Source organism: Poecilia mexicana, unplaced genomic scaffold (genome assembly GCF_051168715.1).
Source record: "Poecilia mexicana isolate PSO_F unplaced genomic scaffold, ASM5116871v1 scaffold_12, whole genome shotgun sequence".
NCBI lineage: Eukaryota > Metazoa > Chordata > Actinopteri > Cyprinodontiformes > Poeciliidae > Poecilia > Poecilia mexicana.
In genome coordinates, this window is record NW_028263381.1 from 27345192 (window position 1) to 27360931 (window position 15740).

Here is a 15740-nt window from a genome sequence, read left to right on the forward strand (position 1 = left end):
ATTTTTAAAGTTTCTGGTATTTTAAAAGCAATGCTTTTCGTCAACTAACTGGACTTCGGAAAGAAGAACTTGCAAATGAAATTAGAGGCCAGCAAATTGCAGTTATAAACTGTATTGAAAGGACAGTCAGCTGAGGGAGAAGGTGAGGGAATGACTCACGTCCAGTGTTAAAAACCTGTTTGTAGAAAAGGACTCGTCTACAAGGTCTGAACTTAGTAGTTATTTATTTTGGAAGGAACAATGCATAATGCAAAGTGTGCCAGAATTAGCATATTTCTTTTTATTTGTAGTCCCTCAATGTACAATAGATGTAAACACTATACATACAAGTTAGGAAATTCTTCCATGAAATCGGTTGGCAAAAGCGCATAGAGTAACAGTGAAAAATGTTTAAAAACCATTTAACACTCAGCAACTAATTGCAATACAAATAAAAAATTCAGTATAAGAATCTCATAATCAGTGGCTGCATAACTGATTAAAAAACAAACAAAAGCAGCCGATGCATGACAGGAGGCCAGGATGGGAGGAACCAGCACAGCGGCTGAGCAGGAGATCCTGTGAATGCTGGAACAAAAGAGCTGGACTGATGCGCTAACGGGCTGCAGGTGTGAAAGAGACCAGACGGAGCACAGATGCATGTGGTGGCGATAGGGAACTTGAACCCCTTTGCCTTTTTCTCCCACCTTTTCTGAGCAACAGGTGTTTCTTCTGCATTTTCTGTGGGAAGGCAGTATACTTATTTAAAGAAAATGTTATATTTTAGTTTAAAATGTATTGTATTATACATCCTTCCATCCGTTATGTAACAATATCCATATCCTTGCAGGGTTACAAGGTGAGCTTGTGCCTTTCTCCAGCAGTCAATGTTCCAGAGGCCCATGTTGCCAGTACATCGCTGGACCATAATATATTAATCATGTTACATTTATTTATAAGAAATACAGGTCAGAATTGTTGTAAATATGGATGGAATTTATAGCTATCGATTCTATTATAGATCTTATTGATTTGACTCCTTATTGATTCTCATTGAATAATGAAATAAACTTTAATTCAAAATATGCACTAAGTTGTATTCGATTAAAACAATTTAAACTTGCTTAAACAAAAAAAAATCCCTTTGGCAAATGAACATTTTAACATGAAATGTAACTTTCTGCACATCAACAGTTTTTGTGTCTTTACTATGATAAATGAGCCTCGTCTGAAAATATATTTTGATTTATTGTCCGTGACTGTAAATGTCGATGTGATGGATTATTCATACATTAACTCAGTAACCAGGATGCACAGGAGTGGGCTCTTTGCACCTCAGCTTCCGCGTTCGGGGTAAAGCGGCTCGATTGTTTCCAATACAAATATCATTTACATTAGATGCTTGCAGTGCTTGGCCAAGGTTTGTACATCGATCCGAAGCCCCAACAAGTCAGCTGGAGAAAGGTTTTAAGATGTTCGCCTCGTTATACATTCACTGACACGAAGGTGAGTTTTACTTAAACTTTGTGGCTAACAGTAACGTTAGCTTATGCTAGTAGGCAATATTCTCGGACATTGTTCTTGTAAAATGTGCTATTTAAGTATCTAAACATTCTAACGGACAATGTATTTATCTTATTTTCAAGTATATCATGTGTGTTTATTGTCGTTAGTGTCACAGACTAACGGGGAGGTTCCGGTTCGGACTTTTAGCTTCCGAAGCCTGACGAAGCACAACAAGCCTCATAGCTTAACAGTAGCGCAGCTCTGGTGTCAGAGATCTGGTTCAGCTGTTCAGGTTCAAAGTTGCTGCTTTTAGAAAAATATGACCGTGTTGCTTCATGTCTCCGTGTTATTTCGTTTTATTACCTTTGCATGTTTCTTGTGAAGAGCTCAGATAGGACGGTGTTTACAGCAGGATGTACAGGCGGATCAGTTGCTCGGCTGTCTGGCTCTGGTCTGCTCTCTCGTTCCCATAAACTCTTTCAGGCTGAATATAGAAGTGATTCCATGGAAATAACTCAGGGAGGCTCCTTTATTTACCATCCGTATCCCCGGTAGTTTTAGGCTGATCCGGAGTGAAGTGAAGGCTGCAAACTTTGCTGTGTGGCGTTAGCTGGTAGCAACAGATATTTACAAGCCATCTTCTTAATTCAGGATCGCTTGGAAATTAAGGAAAACTTAAAAGCCCATTATATTAGGAAGACAACAATGTTAATAGTATTGTTTTTTTCAACTGAAATACGACTTAGTCTTTTCTACCAGTCATGGTAACTCAAAGCGGAAAAAAGTGAGCCGCATTAGCTCCTGGAGATGTGACGTCAACGCCTTAGGTGCAAAGAGCCCATTGAACGTTACCTGGGCCATTCATGCAGGAGAATCTGTGCTGGAAGCTCCGCCCCCTGGAGAGTCTCTGCTGTTGCTAAGCAACATGTCAAACGCTTAAATTCATACCAATCGCTTGCACGCTGTGTGGTCAGCTGTTTGAGGATGCTGGAGGTTTTTAATTAGGATTATAAATCTGAACATGTAGTTTTGTTTTTGTTTTTTTGGTAAAACATATTTGGAGTAAATATGTCACACGTTACATTAACCGTAAGATGTGTTGAACGGGTTCCACAAGAACCGGTTCTCGATTCCCATCCCTAGTCGTAAAGATGAAACTGTTGAGAACAGAAGAAGAGAAAAGAAGAGATAGGGTAGACAAGAATAAGCTTTGGCTTCAGCCTATTGCTTCCTTGGTAAATTATGGGTTTGGTTTTTTTTTTTTTGTTTCCGATGTTTAATGTTGACGATATACCAAAATAAAGTGAATTGATTGACTGATTGATTAGAAGAGTAACTTATGACGTTGATGATGGCGCTCATGAAAATGTTAATGTTTTGGTTTCTCAATTATTGACTGTTGTTTTTCTGACTTCTTCATTGGTTTGTATCATGTTAAGCACTTTGAACTGCCTTGTTGCTGAAATGTACTAAACAAATCAACTTGATTGATTGATTGAACTGAAACATATTTGGACATGGCTACTTTGCTGCTTTGATTCTCAGTTTGATCTGCAAAACTTTACAAATCATTTTACTTTCCTGTACCGAAGTAATATTGGTGTTTTACTTCTAGATACATGAAGCTCAGAAATCCTTCAGCACACAGAGCTGCGATGAAGCTCGAGCCGCCAGGCAGGTTTGAATCCCGGCCTGGTGACTTTTCTTCCCTCGCTCTCATTACCCACTTTCCTGTCTGTCACTTTCAGATGAAGGACACCAGAGCCAAAAAAAAATGTTGGTTTTATTTGTGACATGTGGAGTGAGTCCATGTGTTCAGTAAAAATAACTGTAATTTAGATGTTTACAATCAACATGTCACTTATTCAGAGTGTTGAACAACAAACAATTTGAGAAGTACTTTTCCTGATTTACATTCACAGCCTTCATGCTTCTTATCAGCGGTTTGCACTGCAACTAAAAAGTTAAAGCACTAACTTCATTTGTTTATTCCCACAATATGTCAATGACACATAAAACATAATGCCTAATCAAATGAGTCATTTCACTCCTGCCTGTAGTTTACACTTCTGAGAGGTGATTCTCTGGAACAGACCTTTCATTCATTATTCATGGTTTCATTTTCATTGAGTTTTGCCTAATTGTCAGAAAGCTCGCAGGATATTGGCAAATTTTAAACTGTTTACCTCAGAACTACAAACTGAACTACACCCTAAAAAGAAATTAGTTGAACCAACTTAATTAAATTGCTTCAATTGGTAACAAGCAATTCAATTAATTATTCAACTTAATTTATGAAGTTTAACCAATTTAATATATTATAATCATCCAACTCAATTTGTTAATTTTTTAAACAAATTTATTAATTATGTTTAAGATGACAAATCTAAGTCAGTCTTACTCAAATAATTTAGTTTACTTCAAATAAAGAAGTAAATTAATAAAGGATCTCTTTTTTCAAAGGGTTTTGGCTGAGGCAGCCTTTATTTGAGCGTAGTTACTCAGGAAAGTGGTCAGTGACAGAGAGGAAGACCTGCAGCTCAGGTCATCAGGCTGGGCATCAAACCTGCGAAGGCTGCGTGAAGGACTAAGTCCTCCTTATGTGGACTGTGCTCTGCACCCTGGAAGCCGTCCCTCCTAAACCTGAGTCATGGTGTCAGACGAGGGATACAGATATGGTAACAACTTTATTATTTCAAGTAAAGTAAAAGTAAAAAGGTCCTTTAAGAAAAAGATTTGTAACTTTTAAGTTAGAGAGTATTTAGAGGACACTGTAAAAAGAGTATTAGGCCAAAATATTTAGATTGGAGCTACTTAAAAGTTTGAGTTGACTTTCTGTAGAATTAAGTCAAAGAGATTTTAAATGTTTATTAGAACAAAATAAATGATTAGAGTAAGAGTGACTTAAATTTGTCACGTTAACCCCCCTTATGAATTAAGTTATAAAACCTTAGCAAATTGAAATGAAAGGACTTAATGAATTGAGTTGGATGATTATAATACATAGAGTTATGAAACTGGCATTGAACTAGTTGTCATAGCAAAAGCAAAAGAATGAAGTGAAATTAATGTAAATAAGTTCATAAGATGAACTGCAGCCCAAATACACTTTTAGGGTGAACGGGTTAACCACGACAGAGCCTTTCATGGTACTACAGTCATGAATTCACACCACCAAACTTCTGGAACAAAACCTTGACTTGCAGATTTTCTCATTTCATATAAGGTGAGATTTATACAGGGTCCTTAAAATCAGTGTTAAATGCTAAAACCATTACATGTTCTATAATGACCATCTTGTTCTGTATTATTTATTTTGGTTTACTCCTGTATGGTTATTGTTTTTTTCTCATTTAACCGTTTATTAGCATTTTTCATAACATATATGAACAATTCGCATTACATAACATGAAACTTTGACCTTTGTCCCGTCCAGTTTGTCCAGTTCTTTCTCTATTTTTTGTTGCTGTCTTTTGTCTTGAATATTGTCCATTTCGTCCACTTTTCTTCCAATTGTTCTGGTCCATTGTTCATAACAAGTGCGTCCACCTGTCCTCATTTTCTCATAAAAGCTTTCTTGAGTTTATGCCTCTTTGCAAGTCAAGTTCCTTCACAGGGGAGGCTAAGTGTGCTCCCCACATTACTTTACTCTTGACACACAATGGACTCTAACAAATTATTTTCCTGGCAACTTTCAAAGGCAGGTTTAACCATCCTGAGTGTGTACACATTGTTGTATAAACATAAAGCCAACCCACAGAGGTGAAAAATATAAAGAAAAACTATTTGGAAATCCACACATCTTGTATTTTACTGACATTGTGGTGGATCAGATTACAACCATAAACCCTTATCAACTTATTAGAAATGGCATAATGAAGGTTTTTCTGACAGTTTCATGTATCAGACAGTCTCCATATTTTTGCTCATTTTATCCAGAGACTTGAAAAATATAATACAGATATAATCAAATCAGAGTCAGATGTTCCCAGATGGCTGCTTGGCTCTTATTTCACTTTATTTTCAATTTCCCCCACATGTACTTCAATATGGAGCCAATTCCTTCATCTCCCTTTTTCTTTATTTCCTCTAGCTTTTGGGCCTTCTTTGTTTCTCCATTTTCTTTCATTTTATCAATCAAGAAGTCCAAGTGGACAAATGTGGACACAGAATTAACTTTAAGAGCAATCTGCTCCAGATTGACAACATGTTGGAAGCACTCTTCAAGCAAATTAGATTTCTCTGCTTTCAGGTTTGTGATCTCACCCTTAAAACTTTCTAAAAAGCTCAAACGTCTTTGTATTTTTGATCTTTTCCTTATGTCTTCCATATTCCTCTGAACTTTCCTTGTTCTTGTAACATATCTCCACTTTCCTTTTACATGAGTAGATACGGGACATTTTGAAGAGCAAACAGTGCAGCGGCCATCTTTCATCACCTCGCAGTCTTTGGGGAGTTTAGTACACCCAGAATAGTGACAGTTTTCCTCACAGACAGTACAGCAGACTGCTCCTTTAATCAGAGTCATCAACCACATCTCTCCTCCAATGGCTTCTTTTTCTTTGTATGCTTCATGAACTTCTACAGCAAACTTCTCGTTCTTCTCCTTCTTTTCTTCGTGGTTCTCCAGAGCTTCTTTAATCTGTGTAATTTCTGCCTCTTTCAGCTCAGACAGACGGATTCTTTCCTGCAGGTTTTGGATGCAGGCAGACAGTCTGATCCGTTCATTGAGAACATCCAAAGTCATGTCTAGTTTTCGAGGTGCAGTTTTTCCCAGAAAGGCAGTAAAGCCATTCAGTCCTTTCATTGCTATTTTGTCAGCACTTTCAAGAAACTCTGTTCCCTCCGTCCGTTCTTTATATCGGCAGTTATTGAAAAGGAAGTAAACAGGTTGTTCCTTCTCATCTTTGGCACATTTAATCTTGGCAGCATTGAGAGCCCCAAGCAAGTCCTTTGGTTTTCTTCCATTGGAGTGAGTGACCAGAGCTACAATTTTTTCCTCGATGTCTTTTCCAAATAGAGACATCCCAGAATCAAAGATGTACTTCAGTCGGTCACTCAGACGATTCACGCTCGACTTCACCACCAGACCCACCGCATGAAGTTCATGAATACCATTTTTTGATTGAAACAATTGAAACAATCTTTCACTAATAATGACATCATATTCAATCCCTCTGGTGTCTCCATATCCAGGCGTATCGATGATGGTCAGAGAGAACGGCAGAGTTTTACCTTCAAAACCAAAGATCTGATAGACGATCACATCCGATGTCTGGCTTTCTGTCTGACTTCTATTCTCATCTTCTACGATCTGAAACCAGGCTTTGTCCTCAAATGTCACCCCCATGGCGTAGTTGACCAGAGCATTGATCAGAGTAGATTTCCCTGCTCCTGTTTCACCAACAAGCAGGATGGTTTTGTTTGGCTTGCTCTGTTTTTTCTTACCAAAGGTCACTCTGGTCAGGGTCTCAACAGTCTCTTTTCTTGTTTTAAGCTGGTAGACAACCGGAGTTCCTGGGCTGATGACATCACTGTTAGAGATTATATGTTGTATGGATGTGCTGTCAACCCTGTACAAAAAACAGAAATTAAGGTTAGCGTTTTGATGAAAAACATGCAGAGATAAATCTTCAGTCTAGCCTTTTTCCAACTTTTACATTTTAACATGTTATAGAAAGAAAAAGATTTGTGCTAAAGTAATGAAAATTAAACAGATAAAGACAATTTTACAAACTAAAGATAAAATGCTATGTAGTCCTAGAATAATTTAAAACCCAAATCTCTCTAAAAGATCAACCAGACAGAAAATAAAGCAAGATGCATCTAAGATATAAAAGTCCTGTTCTATTTCTAAGGTGATATGTGTGAAGTGTTGAAATGTGTTGTTGAACTTTGGATTGTTTCCTTTAAAGTTCTGGTGTTTTTGACTAGAATATGTCATTTAAAGTCCATATTGGACATGTGTCAAGTATTTCCTTTTTCATCTCTGGAATATTGCCAGGAGTGATGCTGAAAAAGTCGTCCATCCACTTGTTACCTCAAAGCTGGACTAAGTCTTTACTCTCAGGAAGTTGACCAAATAAAAACCATCAGCTGATCCAAAATGCTGCTGCAAAAGTTCTGATGAAAATTAAAAACAGATCATATTATCTTATATTAGCTTCAATCAGAGATCCGATTGGTCCAGATGTTCCCAACAGAGCACTTCACTCTCAGACTGCAGGTTTACTGATGGTTATTATTGGAGGCCAATGTATTGCCATCCAGATCAAGTGATGGACTAAGCAGATTATTTTTCCAAAGCTCTCTTCCAAAAACAACTTCTGTCTTGTCTGATTTCAAAATAAAGTTTAGAGTCATCTGGATTTTAATGTCCTCAAGATATGCCTGTAATCTACCGAAGGGATTGGATTAGAAACCAAACACAGACACAAGTGGTGTTTTTTACTAATGGGATTGATTGAAAATGTTTTATATTAACAATAACCTACAATTAAACATGTTTTTCAGACAATAAAACATTTTACACATTAAAAAGCTAAAACCTTGAGCAGTCTTCTTAACCATGCTATTTTCTGTTAACAGACAGTAAGGACCTTGTCATGTGTAAGCTGCTAGTTAAACATGTTGTTAAATCTTAATAAATGTTGGACCTACTGGCATCCAATGACTGATTTGGCTCCTCCATCCATTTGGTTGTCTATCATTTCTAGTTTATGGACCTTCTCTGTGTCTCCGCCATCCTTTATCTTCTTGATCAGGAAGTCCAAATTGATGTATGTGGAAACTGAATTCACTTTGAGGAGAGTTGGATCCAATTTGATGGCACATTGATAAGACTTTTCTATCAAAGTTCCCTTCTTTCTGTTCAGGTTTTCCATTTCCTTCACTAGAGTTTCTGTAAGGTTTGTCTCCTTTGTGTCTGAATTAGTCTTGAAATATCTTTGTTTTATTTCCTCCTTGGTTCTCTCAACTTTTCTCGTCTTGGTCACATACCTCCAGTTGCCTTTAACGTGTTTTGATGCAGGACATCTCCCAGTACAAACAGTACAGGATGCTAATTTCATGACCTCACACTCTTCAGGGCTCAGGGCCATCGTACATCCAGGAAAGTGGCAGTTCTCCTCACAGACGGTGCAGCAGACAGCTGATTTAAAGAAAGACGTCTCACCTTCAATAAGTTCTTTATCTTTGTAGGCTTCATCTACCTCCACAATTAACTTCTTGTTAAACCTCATCTCTTCTTTGTGTTTCTTCATAGCTTCTTGAATCTGCTTGATTTCTTTCTGTTTCAGTTCAGTTAGTTTGATTTTCTCCTGCAGGTTCTGGATGGAGGCTGTCAGTCTGATGAATGAGTTAAAGCCGACTGCTACCTGCAGCTGCAGAGCTGAGACCTTTTGAAGAAAAGCTGTGAATTGGCTCATTCCCTTCTCTGTCAGGCTCCATGCTTCTTCCAGGTCTGTGCTAGTTTTCTCTGTTCGGGCCTCATACTGACGATTATTGAATATGAAGTAAGGACATTGACTTCCTCCAGCCTGAAGACCCTTGACAGAAATGCTAGGTGTTGTTCTACCTGAGTGAGTAATGAGCGCCACTGTGTTTTTCTCCAAGCTTTTTCCAAACAGAGACATCACTGAATCAGACACGTATGACAGCTGGTCGCTCATTTTCGTTTCTGTTGCTTTCATCACCACACCAACCGCATGAACCTCGTGGATCCCGTCTTCTAACCGAAACAAGTCAAACAATCTTTGATTGATGATGACGTCATGTCGAAGTCCATCTGTGTCTCTATAGCCAGGCGTGTCGATGATGGTGAGTGAGTAGGGCAGAGTTTTATTCTCAGAATCAAAGATCTCATACATGATCACATCTGATGTTGAACTTTGACCTCCATCTTCTATGATCCAATACCAGACCTCATCCTGCCACCTCACTCCCATGGCGTAGTTGAACAGAGCGTTGATCAGAGCAGACTTTCCTGCTCCTTTTTCACCAACAAGTAAAATGGTTTTATTTGGTTTGTTCAATTGTTTTCTACCAACAGTGACTCTGGTCACTGTCCCAAAGTTAGCTTTTGTGGTTTTCTTTTGGTAGATGGCAGGACATCCTGGGCGGCTTGGTGCCCTGTGGAAGATAAAGCAGGAATTAGACTTTGCTTAGAAACATATATTACTGGTATTGAACATTGTCAGTAGGAGAGTTTTTCTGACAAACATTTTTTTCAGTGAATATTTTTATAAATAATAATAAATCTGTTATCTTCAGAGATATTCCTTACTCAGCTCCCACAGAACATTCAGAGACCTCTGGCTTTCCTAACTCCACCAGGTCGCCACAGAACCATCTGCTCACCTTTGGCTTAGTTTTTGTGATGTCACTTCCCCTAATCCAGAGAAATTCTTGGATGAGTTTGGCTAAGTTGGAGGATTTTTGCTACGTTTCCTTGTGTTCAGCCATGCTTCTCACTCTTTTCCGTCCGATAAAGACAAGACCTCTAATATCCTGGGTTTAACTGGCAAGGCCTTAAGATGGACCACAGACCGCTTTTGGAAAAACCCAGTTTTTGACTCCTCCTTTCAGGAGTTCATACAGGAATTTCATTCTACATTTGATGTAGACACAAACAGGTCTGCTCTTGGCAGCAGGTTGTGGAAGATCAAACAAGGTAATGTTGGGGAGTGAAAAAGCGGCTCATAAAAACCCATATCCTCAGACTGGACTCTGTTTACGTCTGCTTCATTTGGGCCAACATTGGAGGGTTCTGGGTCCACCTTACCTGTAACACATTTACTGGTTGCCACTGTAAATATGTGGGTTAATCCAGAGGGTTCCCCTGTAGATGCAGGAATACGGATGGACAAAAACTCCTCTGCTTTCCTGACCTGCTACCCTGATCTTTCATCATTAATGTTGGATGGTCAGCGCTTTCCCCAGATCACTCATAAAACAAATACCGTCTCCCATTGACCTCTTCTGCTTTCGAACCGGCAGTGCCACTCACTAAATTAGACCTTTACAGTGTCTATCACCTTGTCTGCATCCGACAAAGGGATGAGAGAAAGACGACCCTCTAGAACCCCGTCAGCCATTTTGAATAATTTTTCATTGCAGGCCCTGGTAGAGTGGAGTTCAGTTGCTGCAGTCACAAGCCAAACAAGGCTTGTTGATAATCTTGTTTGATTTGAGCAAAGAACGTTTCATGTTTAGAGGGATAGTTTTCCAGTCTCTCTTTAAAGATTTCACAAGAAATGTGAAGGCAGGTTTTTTGCCCTTTACATTCTGTCCTCCCAGCAGAGGCTTCTTTTACTTCTTATTAGCAGTCTCCACTGAGAGCTCTTCTTACCAGACACAACTGTCACTTTAATGGGAGCAGTGAGGTCTGACATCTTACTATGGACATTTTCTACTGACTCATATAAAAAGGCATAAATAAGATATAAATATTTTAAGTGCAATTTCCATATCAGTTTGAAAATATACAAATATGATTTATTTTGTTCCTATCTGACTGCATATAGCTGTGTAGGTTGGTGCTACTCACGTTCTGTCCATTGTTCGCTCTGCAGTGGAAAGCAGCTAAGGTCTCTCAGATGTTTAGGAACCTGGATAATAAGTAAAAGACATGAAACCAAAGTTTGTCCAGGTTAACGTAAAATGACATGACCCTTTTTAATTCTCAGTTTGGTGCAGAATATCAACAGTATGTCCACTAAATTTGCTTAAAGTCAAAGACTGATTTGTGTATCGTGGTTGAGTTCTTATCTCCAGGCTCCTACAGAGCATTTAAATCCCCGTGTGCCTCATATGTAACAATCATTAATCAACCAAACAGGTCACATCTTGGCCTGAGGCTTAAAATGAGGTTTCCTTTAGAGCACATGTGTCAAACTCAAGGCCCGCGGGCCACATGTGGCCCGCCATGTCATTTTATATGGCCCCCCAGCATTTTATAGGCCGATGATTGACTTAAAATAGGTTTTGAGCACGAATTGACTACAAACTACATCTCCCACAATGCATTCCGATTGTTACCAGCCAACATTGCGGCTTCTCGCCACTAGAGAGCAGCAGAGTCACCTCAAGCTGCTTATTGGTTTTCCCAGCGAATAAAACTGAGACATCGACAAGCTAACATCAAAACGTCCAAGAAAAGAAAAATCGATTTACAAGTATGGCTGAATGAAGATGTGTGAGTTGGTGTCAGGGCGGCAGGTGGCGCTAGACCGTGAAATTACAATCATATTAGTCGCATTTTATGCGGTTTAGTTAATATTCACCGTGAATCCAGATCCCATCACAAATTAAGCAGTTAAATGTATCTACATTTTTCTCGTAGTGACAAAAATCACCTCAATAACTTAATAAATTTAATTAAGCGACTTCACTTAAATTAGCATCACTTCACTCGCTGGGGTCTGAACAACTTCCTCCTGGTTCCCATCTGCAGAAAAATCTGCGCTAATTCATCAGTCAGTTGGATCTGTCAGATCTAAACAGATCAACTGAACTCTGAGTGTTTTACCCTGCACAGTCTGGTGTGTGCTTTTTTATGCTGTTGTTTGTTGGGGGGGAGGCAGTGCAAAGAAGAGGGACATACAGAGATTGAATCGCCTCATCCGCAGAGCTGGCTCTGTGGTCTGTGTGAGCCTGGAGTCTGGAGACAGTGGTGGAACAGAGGACACTGTCTCAGTTTAGTCCTGGAGAACACAAGACATCCCCTACATACTGTTTTCTCCAACCAAAGCAGCTCCCGCAGTGACAGGTTTCTTTCACTGCAATGTTCAACTGAGAGGTTTAAAAACCCCTTTGTCCCACGGGCCATTAGGCTTCACAATGCTGTGACTTCTGGGAGTGTTGAGGGAGGAAGACAGGGTAATTAGCATTTTTAATGTATTTATTGTATTTAAGTTCTTTTCACTAGATCACTTTTAATGCGTGTGGATGTGAATTAATGTGTGAGCAACAGACAATCTTAATTTCCCTATGGGATTAATAAAGTTTTTTACCTTACCTTTACCTGTTATGGTTCAAAAAAACATTTTTTAATTGTAAAGTGTTGATTTTATTTTTGAACCCTTATTTATTTTGAAGTGTTGATTTTATTTTTGAACCCTTATTTTGAAGTGTTGATTTTATTTTTGAACCATTTTTTTAATTGTAAAGTGTTGATTTTATTTTTGAACCCTTATTTATTTTTTAGTGTTGGTTTTATTTTTGAACCATTTTTTAATTGCAAAGTGTTGATTTTATTTTTGAACCCTTATTTATTTTTGAAGTGTTGATTGTCTGAAAGACCTTACACATGAATTGCCCCATATGGGGTTTGAACTGATGACCTCAGGATTACCAGCACGGTGCTCTAACCTGCTGAGCTAACTCACCTACCTTACAAACTGTTGGGTTTCCATGGATTTAAGAAGAACTTACATGATCTTACCACAATGAAGATTTGATAAAAGTGCTTATATTCTAATGTTTTTCAAAACAACATACATAATATTAGGCACAAGTATAAGTCTGACAGTTTGTTCACCAAGTTACTGTGCTCTCTGAGAGGATCTGTAAGTATTTGACATTGTTCCATGCCCATCGTTGACATTAGTCTCTAACAAAATGTGGATCATCTACCAGGAACACTACAAAGAGCATGAGCTCCTGTAGTGTAGTGGTTATCACGTTTGCTTTACATGCAAAAGGTCTCTGGTTCAGAAACAGTTTTAGTATCACAGGTGTTTACTTAAGGTCAACAAGGCTCTGTGGTGTCATGGTCTGTACTCTGAATCCAGGCATCCGAGTGCAAGCCTCAGTTTAAATTTTCATGCTTTGCATCTCACATCATCAACTTTGGAACCTCAAACTGAAACAAAGCAGAGGAGTTCAGTTCCTGTAGTGTAGTGGTTATCACATTTGCTTTACACGCAAAAGGTCTCTGGTTCAAAACCAGACAGAAATGGTTTTTTTGGAGGTTATGCATCTCTTGGGGTGCAGTGAGACAAGAGCCTTCCTCCTTCGTTATGATTCATTTGCCAATCGACTTCAATGTTGGCTTCTTTGAAATCGAAGCTACTTTACTTTAATTACCAATTGGCAGTTCTATGGCGTAATGCACATGTGTCAAACTCAAGGCCCGCGGGCCACATGTGGCCCCCCAGTATTTTATAGGCTGATGATTGACTTAAAATAGGTTTTGAGCACGAATTGACTACAAACTACATCTCCCATAATGCATTCAGATTGTTACCAGCCAACATAGGTTGAAATGGCGTTGAAGACACGCCGTCAGCTCCCGGTCAGAAAGACACATTTAGTTCAGAGACCATGAGATGATATTCAGAAAGGATTTTTTAATTTATTGATTTCAGTTGCCTCTGAAACTAAATCTTTGCATAAAGTCTATAATGTCTGCCCATGTGACACCGATTTAAATATTGTAATTTTTAAGTAATTTTACATCCATGGAAACTCAAATGTAATATTTAAAACTTCAGTACATAAAATCAGTTATTTAACAATATGAGGTGGTGTTTAATTTATTTTATCTTATAAAATAAATTATTTTATACATTGTATAAAATTGTATTTTATACATTTATGCTAGAGGTGCCCAAGTCTAGTTTTCCAGAGCTACCATCTGCAGCTTTAGATGCATTCCTTCTCTGACACACCTGGACCATTGACTCATTATAAGCCTCTACAGAACTGAATGAGGGAAGTCAGCCTTTTGTCTGGGGTGTTTTAGCAGGGATGCACTCCTGATTTGTACCGTCAATGTGGCCCGTTGAGGGGGGCCAATATGCTGAAGTGGCCCTCGGTGAAATTGAGTTTGACACCCCTGGTTTAGAGGGATGTACTGTCTTACGTTAGATTTGGTAATGAAGACCTATATGATTCAGAGGGAGAAGTCTTATGAGAACGGTCTCTGTTAGCTGACACCAACATCAGGCTGTCATTAATTTATCCTGACATGTTTGCAGAAAGAGTCATGAGAGGCAACATCCTCAAAGTCAGACATTGTGGTGGAAATACGTAGCTTTGTAACATCGCATCCATTATCTGAACACCTTGATGGGCTGGCGATGGGTGCTGCTGTCCGGCTCCAGGTGCTGCTGTCCGGCTCCAGGTGCTGCTGTCCGGCTCCAGGTGCTGCTGTCCGGCTCCAGGTGCTGCTGTCCGGCTCCAGGTGCTGCTGTCCGGCTCCAGGTGTGACCGCCCTGCAGGTCGCTCATCAGTTTTATACTTTGGAATTAAACAGTTTGTTTCTTTTTCAATCTTCCCACATTTCAATATTTGAGCAAATAATATATTTTAAATGGAAACATTTCACTCTTGTGTTATTTTTAATATTTATTTACATTTTAAAACATGAAAAGATTATAATATAGAGCATAGCTGCTGTTAACCAGCTTCTTGTTTTGCAGAACAATAAAATACTGAGATCACATTAATATACACTGCAAACAACACAGACATGCCAGTTTACCTCATTATAAAGCAGCATTAACCTGTGTGCTGCCAGCAGGGGGAGTAGCAGAGTTGAGCTAATCTCTGTATGTGTGGATTATCATTTCATTGGTGGTTAGGCAGCTCTTTGTTCCTGTGCTGAGTCTTTATTAAATAGTATTTAATCACAGAGAAAAGCTTGTAACCAAACTTTTAATCATGTTTGGGTGCAAAACTATTAAAATGTTCTGCATACAGAACCTGGAAATACAGTTTGAAGGAAAAATCTAATGAAATCTAAAAATGTATGTTTAGCCTGCAAGCAACACCAAGAGCAGCAAAATGCAGAAGAAATGTGTGAATGACATAAGCAAATATATTTCAAATAAAATGTCCATGAGCTCTAAGATCAGGAAGGGTTCTGCAGTTTTATCACTTCTGAAACAGAAACACATCAGCATGTTTTCTTTCTGAAAGAAATGATCTCTAGATGATCAGACTCTCTTGATGTTTAATCATACCAGAAAACTGGTTTGACCTGAATTTAAATTCATCTTTTGAAGAGGATATTTGTGGCGTTCTTACCTGTGATGAGGATTCGTCAGGAAGAGCAACGATGGGCTGAAGTGCCAGCCTTTATACTCCAGTGGAGGAGGAGCAACAGGTCACATGACCTCACACAAACTGGTGAAAAATGGCTGAAAAACAGACAGAAAAGTTTAGATTTAACTCGTATATTAGTCGATATTCCAGAAGGTAACGTTTCAATTTAAAAGGAAAATGACAGAAAACATATTGCTTATTTAAAT

At 38.7% G+C, this 15740-nt stretch overlaps 1 protein-coding gene across 1 annotated transcript; it reads right to left on the reverse strand.

Annotated features, from left to right (window-relative positions):
* Positions 1 to 5161: 5161 nt before the first annotated feature.
* On the reverse strand, positions 5162 to 14735 carry LOC106905346 (uncharacterized). The gene is made up of 4 exons (XM_088011254.1): positions 14553 to 14735; positions 11033 to 11093; positions 8146 to 9615; positions 5162 to 7058 (listed from the first exon to the last, which is right to left on the reverse strand). The coding sequence occupies exons 2-4, from the start codon at positions 11041 to 11043 to the stop codon at positions 5498 to 5500; spliced, it is 3042 nt and encodes a 1013-aa protein (XP_087867380.1). The 5' UTR covers positions 11044 to 11093; positions 14553 to 14735; the 3' UTR covers positions 5162 to 5497.
* Positions 14736 to 15740: the final 1005 nt, after the last annotated feature.

What these genes read in the sequence shown, in the direction of transcription:
- LOC106905346 (XM_088011254.1), bottom strand. An exon ending in AAATCAGTCATTGGATGCCA is followed by an intron (nt 7,059 to 8,145) that starts GTAGGTCCAACA and finishes TTTTTTGTACAG; the next exon opens with GGTTGACAGCACATCCATAC.